This window comes from Hippocampus zosterae, chromosome 2, assembly GCF_025434085.1.
Source record: "Hippocampus zosterae strain Florida chromosome 2, ASM2543408v3, whole genome shotgun sequence".
NCBI lineage: Eukaryota > Metazoa > Chordata > Actinopteri > Syngnathiformes > Syngnathidae > Hippocampus > Hippocampus zosterae.
This window is the reverse complement of record NC_067452.1, coordinates 31,115,454-31,135,175: the sequence shown is the minus strand read 5'-3', so window position 1 is coordinate 31,135,175 and position 19,722 is coordinate 31,115,454. Positions and strand designations below refer to the sequence as shown.

General features: G+C 39.9%; 1 protein-coding gene across 1 annotated transcript; it reads left to right on the top strand.

The window, feature by feature from the left end:
• Nucleotides 1-4,483: 4,483 nt before the first annotated feature.
• Nucleotides 4,484-19,529, top strand: mapk13 (mitogen-activated protein kinase 13). Its single transcript, XM_052059813.1, has 12 exons — nucleotides 4,484-4,718; nucleotides 7,939-8,068; nucleotides 9,515-9,573; nucleotides 10,930-11,035; nucleotides 11,161-11,190; nucleotides 13,660-13,707; nucleotides 13,838-13,952; nucleotides 14,584-14,655; nucleotides 15,718-15,797; nucleotides 16,723-16,801; nucleotides 16,872-17,045; nucleotides 18,509-19,529. The coding sequence occupies exons 1-12, from the start codon at nucleotides 4,606-4,608 to the stop codon at nucleotides 18,592-18,594; spliced, it is 1,092 nt and encodes a 363-aa protein (XP_051915773.1). The 5' UTR covers nucleotides 4,484-4,605; the 3' UTR covers nucleotides 18,595-19,529.
• Nucleotides 19,530-19,722: the final 193 nt, after the last annotated feature.

The window sequence follows — 19,722 nt, the reverse complement described above, 5'->3', positions numbered from 1 at the left end:
ATGGTGTCAGAGCATTTTTTTTGCACCGACTTTAAAAATATTTGCCATTCCAGATATCTATCTACATGTTAACTCCAGCGAGTACAATATTTTTGAAAAACTTTTAATTGTACAATTGGTACTGTCCAAATACAACCTGCACATCTTGGGAATCAAATATTCATAGAAGAACCAATATAATTCATGCAGCAGCAGTCCACCTTCATCTCCTTAAAACCATGACACTGTGCACAGTTTCTCTAGGACTATGCATCGTTGACTTTGTGCACCAATTGCCACCGCCCGACATCATGATGGCATTCATCATGATTTCAGTGGACACAGACCTCTTTGGGGAGGCACCAGGTCAGATGCCAAAGGCGGGATTCTTGAGAATATTGGCACCAACAACACCTTAGGTCTGCAAAGACACACACAAAACAACAACAACACATAGTTCTGTCCATGCTGTACCTCCTCTCTAATTGGGCTGACGAGGGCTGGAAGATACAGTATGTCTGAAAAGTGTATCACGATGTAAGTATTTCATTTCAGTCGACATTGATAAAAAAAAAATTCCAAATTGAAATAAGAAAAAAAACATTAAAATGGGTTAAAGATAATCTATAGTAAAACACTACTTTCCAGAAGAAAAAAAGATCATTCAAAATATTGAGTAGAAAAACTAATTAGTTTTGTGCATATTGTAATGTAGTGTGATGTGAAATGTTGTTCATACATCCATGCTCTTCGATCACTGCTTTTCTTTGTATGCTTAATTTTTGCGTCTGTAAACACATCTGTTCAACGAATGTTTTGCCAGATTTACCAATATGGATTTTGCCAAATTCCATTCTCATCAGTTTGTCTTTTCAAGTTATTCAAGTAAGCCCTTGGTTGATTGTCGAGACCTAAAATGTTTTTATAGTGTAAAATAGGTGCCCCACTTCCACTGTATCAGCCAACTGCAAGCACAAAGGTAAAGATTTAAGGTAAGATTTTTTTTAATCACTATTGAAGGGTTTTTCATTTAAAAACAAATATTGTAACTATGACTTTTCTACAGCATTACCATGGTAGGGACTACATGTGTTCATTGCTGTCATAGGAGCAGAACTCCACAGTAAATCGATCCACTGTACATTCTATTTCCTTTTTGTAGCAAATCCTATTTAAAGTCTGATTTGAGCCGGCTCTTGTTTATGGGCATTATCCAAAGCAAACAGAAAATCGCCTCAAATATTGGCCTCTGCTTTGCTACCCTAATTAATTCCCAGGTGTGCCATCAGCATAAATAAATAAATGCCGCACCTCAAATAGATGCCCTTTTCTTTTTTTCCTCGGGAGATAGCTGTAATTACCTTTACGGTGACTTAGACCACCATGTTATGTGGCAAACATCATTACCGCACACTGCCTGCATTGCAGTGTGCCATCTGTTGAGCCAAAGTTAATTGTACAATGCCGTCTAGAGAGGAGAGCACTCTGAAATAGCTTGCAAACTTTTTAACACTGACCAGAGAAGATTAAGAAAGAAAGAATACCTTACACCTAATAGACCTCCACTGTAATTGATGGAAAAATACCCACTGTCAGAAATCTATTTGAACCCACAAGTGACTCGAGACCAGTCCAGGGTGTCAGCTGAGATCAGCTCCAGCTCTACAAGACATGACACACAATACAAGACATACAAGCTCGTTTATAAACAAGTTTTGCAAAAGACTAGCTGCTCTGCATCAAATATAAAATGCAAATAAAATTGATTCTCTGAACAGTAACAGCAATCGTTGTCCTCTTCAGCTGGTGAAGGTGATACAGTGCTTGAGTACAAGGATCGTCTCTAGGAAGCTGAGCGTATGGGTGTTCGAAAGCAGCCATTGTCCCTGAAGGCGGCTTTTAAATGGAATAGATTTTTTCCCCTCCATCCCTAGCCAAGGCTTTAGGGAAGGTCGCTTCATTAATCAAAGCCAAATGCCAATGACTCCCCATCTCTGTCCTTAACCCAGCAACAGATAACACCATTCATTGGTACTAATAATTAAATGTCCACCAGGACAGAGAGTACCGGTACCATTATTTTGGGGAAACTGTAATTACCACGTAACTACCCATTTGGTTAATGTCATTGTGTCCTGCAGAAGTGTGCCTGTCACTAGGAATTTTTCAATGGGGCAGATGGATCATGAATCACTACTGTATGATGTTTGATTCTTTTTCATAACATCCACACTCTGGGTTTCATGAAATAACATTCACACATATCCCAACCAATACCATCACACTCATAACCAAGCAGGAACAAGTCGAGGTAAGAAGAACCATTTTGCTCATTGACTCAAATGATATCTAAAAAGCACAGTGACACACAAATCTCTTCCCCACGATTCTAGATCTTGCCTTTGGCTTAGGTATGTTCCTGTTTGCATCATGAGTGTTTATGTGAGCATTTTATTTTCTGAAATCATGACTGTGGATCGTATGATAAACTCAACTCTCAACTCAACTGTATTTATAGAGCACTTTCAAACAGTCATCGCTGCATACAAAGTGCTGTACATGGAGCAATTAACATATACAACAAACAGTAAAGCAAATCGGTAACAAAGACGATGGAAAGCACCGAACAGCAAAACCAAGAACAAATCCAAGTCATGCTGACTCAAATGCCAAAGAATACAAGTGAGTTTTGAGGCGGGTTTTAAAGATGGACAGCGAGGAGGCTTGCCGAATGTTCAGTGCTCAGTTAACAATGACTTCTCGGCCATGCTGTTTGCATATTGTGGTGGGAAAGTAATGACTTTGATTGAGAGTACTCACAAAATTCAAAAGTTAAGTTTTTCAAATACATTGTTATTGTCTGTGTGTTCTTATCAATAATATACATTTTATGGACTTATGCAGCTCAGATTTTTTTTTAAATTGTAATTCTCAAATAGTCTAAGCCTACTGCATCCATGAAAAATGGCAGAAACATTAGATATCGACATTTTCCCCCAGATTTCACGGTAGGCATTGAAATGGCCATAGAGTGAGAAATGGCCATCACATAGCTCTGTTCCCACTCCAGGGCCATGGGCTGGCATTGGCCTTTTGGGAGTCTGTGTTTTCCTGTTGCAAAGCTTCAGCAGGGCTCATGATGGTGCCAGCCCACTTTCTGTGCTGATTCAGTGTTGGAAAATGTCAAGTCAAATTTCGCTTGAGAGGATTTTGGCAGATGGGTGGAAGCGCGGGGAATGACACAAGAAAAGACACACAACTGGAGTTGTGATGCACACATTTGTTATGTGTTTCTCTTGGGTCACACGCATACCACCAGTCACGCTACGGACTTTGCACTACAGGCAAATTCAAAGGACATGTCATAATGTTTTACTATCTGACAATCTGTGCTGTATGATCGAAATGGAGTGAGGATGTGGGGCTTAACTCATGTTATTCTGTGACGTGTTCACCAAAATAAGTGTCACGACATGCAACTGTCACTTTGGCTTTTGTTTGCATTCGTTATAGAGAATGAAGAGAGGATTCAAACCATAAGCTTGGGGGAAACTGGACAAAGGATGTGATTTTACATTTTATTCCCTATTTTATTGGGGGGGGGGGGTTCCTTTCAAAACGTCACTAGTTGTAATTCAAGGTGGTGGCAATTTTGGAACTGCATAAGTTATTTGTAGATATCATTTATTGTTGTCAGACACCAAGTGAAGACAATCAGCGGACAGTGCAAACAAGCACTCAACATTTATAACTCAGCAAAACGCCAGCGCCATCTACTTGTGAAAATTGGATCTGGTGAGAGCAATCTGGGAGTTTTCTTACCTAATCTATTTCTTAAATTCAATTTAAATTTGACATAACAGAGGTATATCTATGATGTTAACTTCAAATGTGGATACTGAAGTGCTGTTCTAAAACTATAAGGCAGGACGCAGTAGTGGCATTCTTATCCCCAAACACACCCGCACGCCAAAAATCAACAACAATTTATCCCCCATGATTTTTCACTCTTTGACACTACACGCCAACAAATAAATAAATATGGTTAGCACACCGGCCTCTCAATGCAGAAGTCAAGGGTTCAAATCAGGGCTCCAGCCTTCCTGTTTGGAGTTTGCACGTTCTCCCCGTGCCTGCGTGGATTGTTTATGTGCGATTGTCTGGCAACCAGTTCAGGGTGTACCTCGCCTTAATTAAATTTTTGTATAGCAGTTTCTGCACAGCAGCTGACCTGGGTTAAAAAAATCCGGTGATCACTTTTGTATTTTTCGTTTTAAGGAAACAAAAACCTAATAAAATAATTGGTCATGAAACATATTGAGATTTGGAAATGTTATTTAATGATAGAAAAGGATCTTAGGGCTACTGTTGCACGGATTTATTAATCCGTGTACAAATCCCGTATTTACTTGGTGTCTAATCGATACAAAATTTGCAATATCGCAACTCACGACTGAACACCCCATTTCCGGTTTTATTCAATGAACGGCACCACCGGAGATGACGTCGTTGCGCACTACCGCGCACTTGGCCAATGTTTTGGCTTTGCCTTTCTTCTTGGCAAGTGTCAGGCGTTCATGTGAAGGGAGAAGTTGTCGCTCCAATCTTCGGCTTCTCCTCGTCGTCATGGAGGCTCGGGCGAGCTTCTGCCGTGAGGAAATCAACAGCACCGTGTGGGAGGTTCCGGAGAAGTACACCCATCTCAAGCAGATCGGAACCGGGGCGTACGGCTCTGTTTGGTGAGTCGTTTGCCACGCTCATTGTTGGTTTCGTATGAACACTATTGTGTTGTCTCAATGGGAAAGTGTTAGCCACAATACTCGCGTGCACACACACATGCAGGAAGCCACTGGCCTGGCTGGACTGTATTCATAACGCATATAAACACTATGACAACACTTTGACACCCCACCCCATAAGATATCTAATTACAGGAGAATCTAATTGAGGCAAGGGCCGCAGCTCCACTATTTACAGCTACCCTGTATGTGTTTCTCTGTAGTACTGTATATCTTTGTGCCTGCCTGCTCTATCTATCTATCTATCTATCTATCTATCTATCTATCTATCTATCTATCTATCTATCTATCTATCTATCTATCTATCTATCTATCTATCTATCTATCTATCTATCTATCTATCTATCTATCTATCTTTGGCCAGTCAGCGGGGTACACCCTGAACTGGTTGCCGGCCAATCACACGATAACATGGATATTATTTAATGGCAATGATGCTGCCATCCCTCCTCCAGAACATCATAGCACTTGCTGGATAGAATATAGACAACTCAGAATATTATTATTCCCCATCTATGACAGTCATATTTGCATATGATTGTCACTGCTTATGGCTTTCAATTCATTTTTTTCACGAGTATTTCAGCTCTGTGACATTTTTTCACGGGTTCTGTCTCTGAAATAAATGCAATTTATTGATACTCAATATTAATCATTAATATATATTCCTCACCTTCCTACTTTTGTTTGGCCAACATTGAGGGCTCCAGTTTGCCCATGACCCTCGTGAGTAGGGATTGTAACAATATCCAAACGTCACTTTACACTATTATCACAATGTTGTAGGGAGGTTGGGATCTAAAAAAGCTCACCATACTGTGAAAAAAAACTGTGAAGAAAAAAAAAGCGTGTGATATTACAACAACAACAAAAAATCCACACACAACAATTTTTTGGAACATAATAAAAGCAGTGACCCCCCCCACCCCCCGCCCCTTCCCAAAAAAGCCAATCATATTATTGTCATGTATTCCACTGGCCCAGTGGGGCAAAGTATCTTGGTCTTTTTCGTTCACAACGCCTTGTTCGGCTGAAGCAGGCGAAAACTGTTTTGGGACATAGACATCCTGCTTTTTATATGACGCGATGATATCGTTGCAATTTTAATATTGCGATATTGGCGTTATCGTTACGTTCTTACGTTCTTGTGCGGATAAGCACCTATAATTTGCATTTTTCCATGTTTAATCAAATGTAGAAATACAGTATATACAGTGATCCCTCGCTACTTCACGGTTCGTTTATCGCGGGTTCAGTGCATCGGGGATTTTTTCAAACATATTAAAAAAATATACAATATATATATTTTATTATTTTATTTTTTTTACATATACATGGAGTACAGTACCGTATAGGTTGCTCTATGTGAGTCGATGTTGTTTTGCAGCTTCTCGCGGAACGTTTGCGTACTTAATTAATTTATTTAATTTTTTTTTAACCTGTTTACATATGTTAATTGGACTCTACTTCGCGGATTTTCGTTTATCGCGGGTGGTTTTGGTCCCCATTAACCGCGATAAACGAGGGATTACTGTAATCCTTAATGCAATTCTAATTTGCCTCAATGCTCTACATATACATACTGCATTAACTAATTATCCCTTTGTAACTTATGTATAAATAAAACATTACATTAGGGTACCCTTTCCCAGAAACTTGCTGACAAGAAAAGAAATGGTGCACTTTCTACTGTACAATATACTGTATGACAATAAAGGGTTGCAGCTCCAAAACTTCAACAAATCCTGTGTGTAAGTTTATACTGAGCCGTAGTAACCTACTAAATACTAAATAATTACTGTAATGCATGAATTAAATAATACAATGTCATTTCAAGGTCTTATGAGACAAATAAGTCACCATCAATACACTCCAGTGACTGAGAAAATAAAACCCAAAAGGAGCACAAATCTTTGTTTCACGACGAGAGAACATTTTAGATGGGCTTTTTATTTAATGTACATACTTTACTGAATTTTTCTTTGGGGAGCAAAGTAAGTATAATAGATATTTGTTCTTTTATAATGAGTGCTGGTTGTACCTGACTGCAATTTCTCAATGAGTGTGTCTCTCTCTCGCCAATGTGTTGGTGGATGGCCCTGCAAATAGCCCAACAAGCTCTCCCTCCCACAAACTGGTGCCCTCCGGATCACTGCAAACATTAACAACCTGCTACTTGGCTTTACTGAATACAGAAAGACATGCAACCTCTCATGCTTGCATTTGCATCTTGGTGCAATTTACAGTTGAACATAAATGTTTTTATTTCAGACTACTCATCATTTTTGATGAACCCGATTCACATGTTTTTCTAATCATTGAAGAAAAAAAACATGACCTCAATGAACCTGACATGCATCCATTTTTGAAAGCATGTGTTAAAATGGCGTCATCGAAGGTTAGCTGGAGCCTAACCCGGCTGACTTTAAGAGAGAGGCAGGGTATACCCTGAACTGGTCGCCAAACAATCACAGAGCACATACTTAATAGACAAACAACTATTCACACTCAAATTGACGCCAGTGGGCCATTTTGAGTTTTCAATTAACCTAACATATGCGGTAGAGCAGCGGTGTCAAACATGTTTTTGTCACGGTCCACATTGGAGTTACGGTTTGCCTTGGAGGGCTGTTAAAAATTTTAGGAAGCCATATAAATGTTGTATCACCTCCACATTTTACATCCACAGCGCACAACAAATTGATGAACAACTAGTTTTAAATTCAGAAGTCAAGAATAATGACTGTTATTGTGGATTACATATGACAATTTGAAATTTTGGTTCAGACTTTAGCAAGTATCATGGAACTTGACGTGCTGAATTTGCTTTCATGGGCCACAGAAAATGATGTGGCGGGCCAGATTTGGCCCCCGTGCCTTGACTTTGACACCAGTGCTGTAGAGGTTAAGCCAAAGCCACCTCCCAAAGCCAAAGGAACATTCCTGCCAACCGCCAATTAACGTTGAACACTCATATACTCTGTAACCACATTCCATCACCGGGTGAACATACAAATTCGACTGTATACTGTAAAGGATCAATGCAAGGACTAAACTGAAGACCTGCTGGATTTGTGGCCAAAGTGCTTGACCACTGGACACAAACAAATGCAGCCTAAAAATGCAGTGTAATTATATCTTGTTCCATTATTCACCACAGCTCAGCAACAAACGAGAAGACGAAGGAGAGAGTGGCCATCAAGAAGCTTCACCGGCCCTTCCAGTCAGAGATCTTCGCTAAAAGGGCCTACCGGGAACTGCGGTTGCTCAAACACATGAAACATGAAAATGTGAGAAGTATAAAGCCTTCACACTTCCTTGAATAGCAATACTATATGTCTCTTTCATCTCCAAATGGTACATCCATTGTGTGTTTCAACTATGACACCCTACATATTAAAATATTGAGATTCCGTAGCTGGTGTCCAAGGGTGTCAAACTATTTTTATTTTATTTTTTATTTTTTGGGTGTCACGGGCCACAACACAGTTACGGTTTCTCTCGGAGGCCCATTCTGAATTGTGAGCCCATATGAATATACGATCGCGCCATCTTATCAAATATATGCAACAAATTGACAGATGACTCATTTTGAAATCAGAAGCCAGTAAAAATTAATTTTAAAAAACAATTTTGGTCATTTAGCAAGGCACATGAAGTTGATGCACATGATGTGCAACAAGCACAAACAGCACTGTGTCTGCTCCATCCCCGAGGTACCATACAAGTAGTATACAAATAGTACCTCCACAGATGACTGCCACAAAGCCGTACTGTAATTATTCATCCATCCATTTTCTGATCAGTTTTATCCTCACAAGGGTCGCAGGGTGTGCTGGAGCCTATCCCAGCTGTCTTCAGGCAGTAGGCGGGGTACACCCTGAACGGGTTCCAGGGCACGCATAGACGAACAACCATCCACGCTCACACTCACACCTAGGGACAATTTGGAGTGTTCAACCTGCCTGCCATGCATGTTTTTGGAATATGGGAGGAAACCGGAGTACCCGGAGAAAACCCACGCAGGCACGGGGAGATCATGCAAACCCATGCTATTTACTAAAAGAAAACAAATGAATCAATAGATAGATCAGTGTGTCTCCTCATATTCAGTCACAGAAGAATGGTTGTTAAATATCGTATTTCATCAACTGAGCCTATTTTGTTCCCGCCTTTTCCACACTAAAAGCCACACCTAAAAGCCTTCCATTTTCTTAAAAGCTCACAGCGCATTAAAATCCGATGCGCCTTGTGTATGGTCATTACGGTAATATTTCGACCCCAAAATGGCTCTTTGCTCGAAACATGATGACGATGCAGAGTTCAAACTTAAGGCGATCGGTTACGCAGTTGAACATTGAAATAGAGCAGCTGCAAGTGAGTTCAATGTTCACGACTCAATGTTATAACTTGCTATTGGTTAAGTGAACTGTGTTGCTGTTTATTAAATAAGTTTTATTAACATCTGATCGTTCTGTTGGTGTTTCCTCGAGCCTAGCTCCATCTCGTGGATGCATTGTAGATTGCGTCTTATAATGCGGTGTGCCCAATGTATGAAAAAAAATACAAAATAGTCCATTCATTGAAGGTGCACCTCATAATCCAGTGCGCCTTTTAGTATGGAAAATAAGCTAGTTAAGTTGCATGACATTTCCTTTTAGATCTACCTTATTATGGACCACGTTGTGTAAACTTGTAAACCACCATGAACAACATCATTTTCTCATTCCAATCAGGTGATAGGACTTCTTGATGTGTTTACATCTGTTTCAAGCCTCGACGACTTCCAGGACTTGTGAGTATTTTCTGGCTCATCAGTTAACGCCCCGGGCAGTGTTAATTAGTCAGCTACGACACAGTCACGGGGACACAGGATCACATGTATCCTTGTGTTTGTATTTGATGTTTGTTTGTATCATGAGGATACAATGGAATGCTGACGTTTTTAGACAATGTTCAATTTAGGATCAGTTGTACACAATATTTTTTTTTTTGACACAAGCATTTTTAGGACGACATTAATTGAATACTCCGGAGAGTTGCAGTAGTGGTTTGCATGTTTCGCTCGCAGTCTGAATAAATATTTGATTTAGACACACACGCGCGCGCGCGGGGGAAATAATTAATAGACAAAAACTACTGACATTTGAATTAATATTTAGTACAATTGCTCTGTTGGCTGGGTGCATGTATTCCAAGCCCACGCCCCAAACACATACACACACACTTTTCTACAAGGTAGGATTGTTGGCCAAATATTGGCATTAACTCACATGTAGAGTGAGAGGCTTATTTGTTCTCCTCGGCTTAACAGAAGGTGAAAGTGCAGTTTCAGTAGCTTTAGTACAAAATGGTTTGAAAACAACATTTTAATCTTGGGTTGATGATGATGACGGTGTTCAACATATTTGATTTCTATTTGGGTTTTTATACTCAAACAAGCAGCATGTAGAGATGCCATGAGAAGAGATGGGACAAGAATAAACCATCCTGACACAGACACAATCTGTTTATTTCAAAGTCCATCTGTGAGTGCACAGTGGAGATGAGAAAGTGGGCACGCAAACATCAAACCAATGTTTTGGTTATGATTATGTTTACCAGTTTTACAAATGTGTTTTCTCAACAAAGTGACAGTGGGTGGCTGCTACCAGGAGCGTGCTGAGGGATGGTCATAATAAACAATTGATCTTTTTTTTGGGGGGGGGGGACGTTGGGGGGTATTGATTAACTGAAGACACTAAATTGCTAAGAGGTGGGAATGTAAATGTTGTTGACCAATTCCAGATGTACCCGACCTCTCACCAACCATGGTATTGAGACTCCACCTCATCCATGAACCTAATGAGAACAAGCACTGTTTTTACAAACATGACATCTTTGCCTATGAGCTGCAAGTACTTTGCACACAAACAAAGGAACAAACTACTAAACAGGCCGCAAACAAAACAACCTCATCGTACCTGACTATGTACAGATGGAAACAAGAAATTTACATAAATGTTACATAATCAAACACTCACCTCCTTAATGAAAGGTGCAAATTTGTGTCCCGTTAAACATCTTCATTGTCAGTTTCTGATTAGGTTACCGCCTTCCCATTTGCTGAGGGAACATCGAAATTATCTTTTTTTTTTTATTCTTTTCTCAGCTACCTTGTGATGCCTTACATGTTTACTGACCTGTCAAAGGTGCGAGGTCATCTCTCTGAAGACAAAGTCCAGTTTCTTGTCTACCAAATGCTCTGTGGGCTCAGGGTAAGCTTCTGACCCTTTTATTCACTCCCACACACGCACACACATAATGGTGTGTGTGTGTGTGTGTGTGCCTCTCATGAATGTGGGCTGTGATTGTGCTATCTGCCCTGTCTACCTTTCTGCAGTACATCCACAAGGCTGGAATCATTCACAGGGTAAGTACAAGTAAGGTTGTAACCATAGTTTTCTTGCATTAGAGCAGGGGTGTCAAACTCATTTTTGTCACGGCCCACTTTGGAGTGACGTCTTCACTCGGAGGGCCGTTACGACAGTGAAAATGAATAAATGTTTAATCATCGAACCATGTAATTACTTGTACGCAACAAATTGATTGATGACTAGTCAACTATTTGTTGTTTGTTCAACGTTATTGCACAGGACAATTGGACATTTCGGTACATATTTTAGCAAGGATCATTGAAGTTGACACATGATTTGCTTTCGAAGGCCACATTCAATGATGTGGCGGACTAGACTTGGCCCCCGTGCCTTGGGTTTCACACCTGTGCATTAGAGTATTGGTTGAAACTAATCAGTCGCTTCATAGGGCAGTGCTTTTTGTTCCTTGTTTTTCTGACTCAGACCACATACTTGCCGGACTGAATTGCAAAAGTACAAGGGATAGTCGATTCAATTCATTCCTATTAAGTCAGATGCAACTGCACCTGCACAGACAGGTAGTATGAGGTAACTCTGACTGCATGTCTGGAGTTGTCAAGCCACACCCTTCAGCTCCATTTCCAATACCTCTTGGTGCACGTGTGAAGCACAGACTGTCTTTAAAAAAAAACATCCAGAATGTAACCTCTTGGGTGGGGAAAGTGAAGTACAGGGGTTACTCAAGTCATTCCAAATCATATTTTCCAAACAGATTTTTTCCAGAGATTTCCAGAAACAATTCGTAATGTGGACTTGTCAGACCACAGCACACGGTTCCACTTTGCGTGAGTCTATCTCAGATAAGCTTGCTACCAGAGAAGCCGGCGGCGTTTCTAGATGTTGTTGATTTATGGCTTTCGTTTTGCATGATGGAGACTTAACTTGCATTTGTCGATGTAGCGACAAATTGTGTTAACTGACAATGGCTTTCTGACGTGCTCCCGAGTTTACATAGCAATTCCCTTCATCAGTGATGCCAGTTTTAAATGTAATGCAGCCTACGGGATCAAAGAAAATTCAAAATTAGCCAATATTTCCCACCAAAATAAAAAATGAAATCGCTTATCTTTGGAGTCTAGTCAATTGAATGTAAGTTGGAGAGGATTTGTAAATTGGATTTTGTTTTTTATTGACATTTTACACATCATCCCATCTTCATTGGAATTGGGTTTTGTTGTTATTTCACATTACATAATGTAACACAATTCCGCATTTCCAAGTTCAGCTCCACCCAAGTACAATTGACTCAAAGCGATTCCTCTTCTTAGCGTAAACCTGACTATCCGGTGTAGCGCCACTTCCAAGGAGACGAATGGTTGATTGCTGTAGATGTTTGCATTTCTTTTTTTTTTTTACATCGAGTAGTTTGGAATGCAGGAATAATGGTGGCTCACAGTTCTGAAGTTTGGGGTTTGTGTCACGGCTCAAGCTCTCCTGTGTGAATTTTGCACATTCCCCCAATCCTTGCTTTGGTTTTCTTAAGGTACTCTGCTTTCCTCCCACATTCCAAAAACATGCATGATAGGTTCAGTGAGGACTCTTATATATGGACCGTCGACCAGTCCACGGTGCACCACATCTCTCGCCCTGTCATCTGGGAAAGGCTTCAGATGACCTTAACAGGACAGGACGTTAGAAAATTGATTCATATTTTGGAATGCAAGAATAGGAATTTCACAAAATAAGTCCCTGGTTTATTTGGTTTTATTTACTGATGGGGTGGGGGGGAGCGGCCTTCTTTCCCCCGCGTGTTCGTTGAATTTCGGATGAGGAGAATGTTGGTTCTTCAAATGCAGGATGGAATCGATGAACAGTTTCTTCAAAGCTTTTAATAACAGAATATACTGGGCATCAGTGAATTACAGACAATGGCTGTGTGTCACGAGTATGAAGCAGGAAGAGATTCACAACATTTTTATTTTATCAGAAGGGTGGTACCGAGTCACGAGGTGTGACGTCATAACTTTTGTTTCTCTTAAACCGATTCTCAGTTTAGCATATTCCAATGTTTGTGCGTCTCCAGCAGGGAGTATTCCAATTTTAAGTGATGATTATTTCAAGGGCGCCAAGCTACGCTGCGGGCATGAGAAAGTTATACAGCATGACTGAATATGAGCAGATACGACCAAAATGATGGTCTCCATCCACCCAGCATTTTTGCTATTTGTTTGCATTTCCTATTGCTGCAATTGGATTAAAACACACTCACACACTAGTCTAATTACACTCCGCTGCTGGTACACTCGTCACAGTAAAGCTGCAAAGAATTGCAAACTGTCTGGAACTCAACACACATCACAGAATTTTATGGGTAACCATGGAAATGCAGGTAGTCAGCCAGTATTTGTCTCCTTTGACTCTTCAAACAAAAGTGGCGGGGTGAGAAAGTCCTGCAGATCACAGCGAAAATAATCTCGGTGTGTACAGTATTAACTAACCGTCATTCATCCCCTCCTCTATTGCAGGATCTTAAGCCTGGAAACTTGGCTGTAAACCAAGACTGTGAGCTGAAGGTTTGTATTTGGAATGATGACAACCTTAGCAATCAATATCATTTGAGTAGACTCGTGTAAACAAAACAGGAAATTATTTGTGATCATTGACTTTGAAGTCTTTGTAGTAAGAAAGGTATGCTTTGTGCAGATCCTGGACTTCGGGCTAGCTCGCAGCACCGACGCCGAGATGACAGGCTATGTGGTGACTCGTTGGTACCGGGCACCTGAGGTCATTCTGAACTGGATGCACTACACGCAAACTGGCAAGAGAACCGTAGCTATTAACCCTTTCCTGCACGACTGTAACTTGATAACATGAGAAGCTGTCTACTGTGGTAACCGCTGTCCTCAAAAGGGGTTAACATTCTCAACTCCATCCTCGTTATTGTCTCAGCGCTCAGCTCAGTTTGACTTGTCTGTGATCTTTTGAGTTGATGATGCACAAATGAAAACATTGCGGTGCCACTTAAAGGAATGAGTTGTGTTTTGGCCGTCGGTCTTTTTTTGTCATTCAGTCACACTGGTGAGGGAAATGCATTTGAGGTGGCATCAGTGTCATTGTGACACTGAAGCTGTCGCACTTGAATCTTTCAGTGTAGACAGATGTTCCTGACGAGTGAGAATGCTGAGACTGTTTCACTCTGCTGCTGCCAATTGCAATTAACAGGACTTTCCGAAGGATTTATGCTTCTTCTTGCTAAAGCTTTTTCTACTCAGCCTCAATTGTATCGGATTGTTATCTTGCCTCCTTATGAGGAGCAGCACAATCGTTGAAAACTGAAGATATGCTTGTTTAAGCTTAATTTTCACATTTTTTGGGAGCGCTGCGCCAATAATGAAATGTTGTCACGGATGTGTCTCTCCTCACTCACACTTGTGTGTGGTCTATTCTAGTGGACATCTGGTCTGTGGGCTGCATCATGGCTGAAATGATCAACGGAAAAACCCTTTTTAAAGGGAAAGATTGTATCCTTTCACCCGCATTGGTAAAGCTCCCATTGAGGTATAGATCATCTTATTCATGTGTGTGTGTCTTAGTACAACACAAAAGTATGAAAATAATTTCCACATTTGAGGGGTCTCAGAACATGGCGTTCTGTCAAAAAATTGTTTTGATCTGTTGCCTTATATGCAGTTCGAGTCAAGAGATCTCATTTTATGATATATATTTTTTTTATGGCTGCTTTTGCTGATGTAAAAAAACAAAACCAAACCAAAAAAAATCGAATAGGTGAGGCTGAACCATGACAGAATACATTATATTTTTTTTTTAGGAAGGGATTTAGATATTTCTTCTATTCACAATGCCGCTTAAATCGTAATGCCGACATGCATACACACACATATATATCTTTCCATTAGAGAATTAAAAGAAACTACAATAGTAGTTTAAATAATCTGATAAATGAAATACTAAAAATCTTTTACAAATTAAACTCACGGGTGGCTCAGTGGTCCAGTGGTTAGCGCGTCGATCTCACAGTGCAGAGGTCGTGGGTTCGATCCCGGCACCGTCTTTTCTGTGTGGAGTTTGCATGTTCTCCCCGTGCCTGCGTGGGTTTTCTCCGGGTACGCGGGCGGTGCTGCAGCCTATCTCAGCTGTCTTCGGGCAGTAGGCGGGGGACACCCTGAACTGATTGCCAGCCAATCACAGGGCACACAGAGACGAACAACCATCCGCGCTCACACTCACACCTAGGGACAATTTTGAGTGTTCAATTAGCCTGCCATGCATGTTTTTGGAATGTGGGAGGAAACCGGAGTACCCGGAGAAAACCCATGCAGGCTCGGGGAGAACATGCAAACTCCCGAAAGGCTGGAATTGAACCCGGTACCTCTGCACTGTGATGTCGACGTGCTAACCACTAGACTACCGGGCCGCCAACAGCATAGTCCAGTTTTATGTTTTTTAGTCATTCTTGGCTAACGAATAGCGCCTTAGTCTCAACTAATTAAACATTACCTATCAGATTCATGTCTGGTGCTTAAACAACTTCCTTGCTTAACCAAACCTAACTCTAAACACAGACATGGACCAGCTGACACAGATAATGAAAGTTACCGGAGTGCCTGGACCAGAGTTTATACAGAAACTGGACAGCCCTGAGGTACAACCTTTTAAAAGAATAGAATTTTAAAGGGGACATTTTATAGTATATAGTATTTTATAGGTATTGATTTTAAAGTCTTAATGACAAATAGTGTTGTATGTGGAGTGCCTAGCATCAAGCGCGAAATTAAACAACCGAGTAAATCTTTAGTGACCTGCGGCTTTCTGAAAATGTGTCTGTTAGCAAGCTGTTCAGCGCTTCCACCCAACTGTTCTGAGACAATGGGCTTGATTAACATTGTCTGTTTAAAACTGTTTTTAAAAAAAGCATATTTTGTCTCCTTTTAAAGTTGAGAATGTGTAAATATGCAGCATGGAAATGTTTTCCTATTTGGACTCATTCAAATCCAGCCGATCCAACCATGTAAAACCACAACCAACCACATTACTTATTCAGTACCAACATTATTGTGAATACTAACAAACAAGTATTGATGATTCATGAATACTTTCCGAACGTGTGACACGAACTCCATGTTATATGCATACATGTTGAAGTGCATGCTTAGCAAGTGGACTTAACCAAGACGGGTTAATTTTGGTTATGATCTGTTCAACAGTAGAGTGCATATTTAGCAAGATTGCAAAACCTAAAAATAAAATAGAATCTACAAATTTTAGTGAGCTGGATGCAGCTCTATTTGCGCTACTCTGATGTCAGCCACTATACTTTTCAGTCCTAAAAAAAAGGCTTATTAGCATAGCATCTGGGACCACGATGATGACTTAACCAAACATGCCCTCTTATTAATTTATTCAATGTGTTGGCTGGCAATAGAAATGACTCAGCATTCTGAGAGCATTATAATTTCCCTACCTAGCAAACATTTCATATTTTTCTATTTCCACCAATTCATCGGAGAAATGAATGAATTACGTTGCATATGTTTTTTTCTGCAATGTTTTGTTTCATCCAAAAACAGGCAAAAAAGTATGTGAAGGCCCTTCCTCACTATCCCAGAAAAGACTTCTCAACATTGTTTCCTCGAGCCAGTGCCAACGGTGAGTTCGATTTAAAACAAAGCTTTTCCTTAGCATCCAGAGCATTGTTGATCATTTGTTTAATTACCAGGCATCGACCTCCTGGAGAAGATGCTTGTTCTGGACAGTGATGAGAGGCCCACAGCTGAACTGGCACTGGAGCATCCGTACTTTGACAACCTCAGGGACCCAGATGACCTACCTGAGCCGGCACCATATGATGACAGCCACGACAATGCCCAGTTGACTCTCGAGGAGTGGAAGCGTAAGTAGAAACTGTTCACATACATTGTTTTAAAGAGAAGATCTGGAAATAGGTAAGGATAGGTTAACTTTAACACGTTCAGCACAAGCCATTTCAGACCCTTTTTTTTTAACTCGAAGGCTTGAAAAAAATATATAAGTAAGTGTCTAGGGTTGAATTTGTGGAGTCTGAAAATACATATATATGACCATATGCTTTATTTTTTGTCACTGACAGATACTGTTAAAAAGAAAACTTATACCTCTCCGCTCCAGATGGCAAATTATATTTTATCGAAACGGAAGCCTGATGCAGCAAAGTGTATTGGCCACATATTTTCCTAGCTGCACAAGTGTTCTCTTAGGCAAATGTTAAAATCAACACTTATATTCAGTATATTTTGTTCCATAAAAGCACATTATTGGACATGTTTTTTTAAAAGCAATAACCAGTACATGCTTAAATTGAACATTTAAATAATAATGAATTCAAAGAAGCCCTGCGATTGGCTGGCAACCGGTTGAGGGTGTATGAATATGAATGGGTTAGCTAGTAGTGTTTTCACCTCTTATAGCTTTCAAAATATTGGACATTTTGTATAATCTGCAAAATGGAAAAAAGAAGAGTACAGACATGCTATATTGTGGAGGGGAGAAAATCTTGATTTGCTATTGTTGATCCATGCAAGTGGAGGATGGTGTAAGACTTTACAAATACACTTTTTTTTGTTTGTTTCATTGTTTGTTTTTGCATAATTCTGCTAATTTTACCGGCTACCTAGAAATTAGACAAGCCATCCAACAAACGTTAATCTAATGCTGGAGGATATGATGTGGCTGTGATGTCAAACAATTTAATCTGCAGTCAGGTTGCGCTCACGTCATCCCTTTACCATTCACAGTCAGGAGGGGGCGTGTTTGCATGTTATGTGTGAATTATGAGCAGCCCCTTGTCAAAGGACAGACAGTACAGTAGTGTGAATTTCTGAAATGTTATACTGTAGTTAAAACTTAGCTGCCGTTGAATTCTTGTAAATTAGAATTGTTTAATCCAAAATGTTGCATTGGTTTCCTCTTCTATTGGAGTACAGTACTCATTCGTTGTGCTGAGTATTATAGTCCTTAATACATCCCCCCCCCCCTCATTTCTTGGGGTAATTGGCTCTCTCGTTTGTTTATAAAGTTTAACAAATTTAAACTGAGGGTTTTTTTCCCCAGATTTTTTAAAATGAGTGAAGGCAGGCGAGATTGCTCTCTCCTATAAAAGAGATAGGTAAGGTATAATAAACTGTAATAAATAATAAACCACTGCCCAAAGGGCCAATCCCTCTATGTGTTTTAAGTATTAAAGCTGTTCAACGAGTTCACAAGCATGCTGTAGCAGAACTGCTGGTGAATAATTGATGTTAAAAATGCTTTTTGATAGGGCTCTGTAAATCCAGTGGACAGGCTGAAAAATGAACAATGTTCTCTTCTGACCGACAGGATTATGTTTCCGAGAGGTGAAGAGCTTCGTGCCATTCCCTCGGCGAGACTCCAAGAGAAAAAACACGCTGACTATGACTCCCTGACTTGATAAATGTCATGTAAATATATAGATATAAATATGCTCATGTCCCAACTACTGCACAGCCAATTGTGGTCTTGTACTGTATATTGCAATTTGGGATTCCTTTTATTTCTTTTGCCCTTATCATCTACATATTTCAAATCATTTTTGCGTCAAGTGTAGGTGTTTGCGAAAGAGACATTTCATGTTACTCATTCAGTTTCCTGTCAATGAATTGCCTTACTAATTATTTTCATCTTTACCAATTAATAACTATTTGTGTGCATACCCACTTCATTATTGAGTTGATATCGTTTGAACTTAAAGTTTATCACCATTACAACGGTAATGAGTAGATGAACTATTAATTGTCGGCACATTTTATGGCCTTGGATCTTGGTGTGATTATTTTAATTTTGGTCATTTATGATTTTGTTCTCTGTGCTGTCTGTTTGCACTTTATGACTTAATTTTAAGACGAATGTGTGTCTCTCCTCGACGTTGCCATTTTTATTTGAAATGAACAGGTGCATCTGCATGTTTTTGTTCCAAAAATCAATGCATACAAAGAAAATAAATAATAACACTGGAACACATTAATTAAATTGTGACATTATGTACTACATTATCAGTCTATTTTAAAACAATTTTTTAATTGAGATACATATATTTTAGGGCATCTATGCATGGGTCAAACAACAAATAACTTACTTTCATATGATTGTTTCAGATTATGTTTTACTGTGTAGTTAATACATCGATTCACATTTGTTATTCATTTCATTGACCTTACTTACATTTTCATACTGTTGAATGCCAGACGATTGCACCCAGGTCATACATTCCTCATAACAATGTTGAATTTCTGCACTTAAATTACTTTTTGAATGCTACAGTGGACAAACTGTTGTTTGTGTAAACCAATAGAATGTACAATTATATTGCTGAGGACACTTGTCTACGTGTGTTTTGTGTTGTGCAATTGCAGGGCCGGTGTCACGTTGAACTCTTGTTTAGAAGCCTGGGCGCCAAAATCATGCTGAGTGACGTCTAGAGAGCGGGCGTTACCTACATCAAGTTGTCCAGTGTTAGATAAACCGGAAGTGAAACGACACATGAGCTAATTATATAACGATCAACTCTTACCCTG

Excerpts from the sequence above, each read along its gene's own strand:
- mapk13 (XM_052059813.1), top strand. The coding sequence starts at position 4,606 with ATGGAGGCTCGGGCGAGCTTCTGCCGTGAGGAAATCAACAGCACCGTG. Across the intron at positions 8,069-9,514 it reads AACACATGAAACATGAAAAT|GTGATAGGACTTCTTGATGT; the intron begins GTGAGAAGTATA and ends CATTCCAATCAG. Across the intron at positions 17,046-18,508 it reads GACTCTCGAGGAGTGGAAGC|GATTATGTTTCCGAGAGGTG; the intron begins GTAAGTAGAAAC and ends TCTGACCGACAG.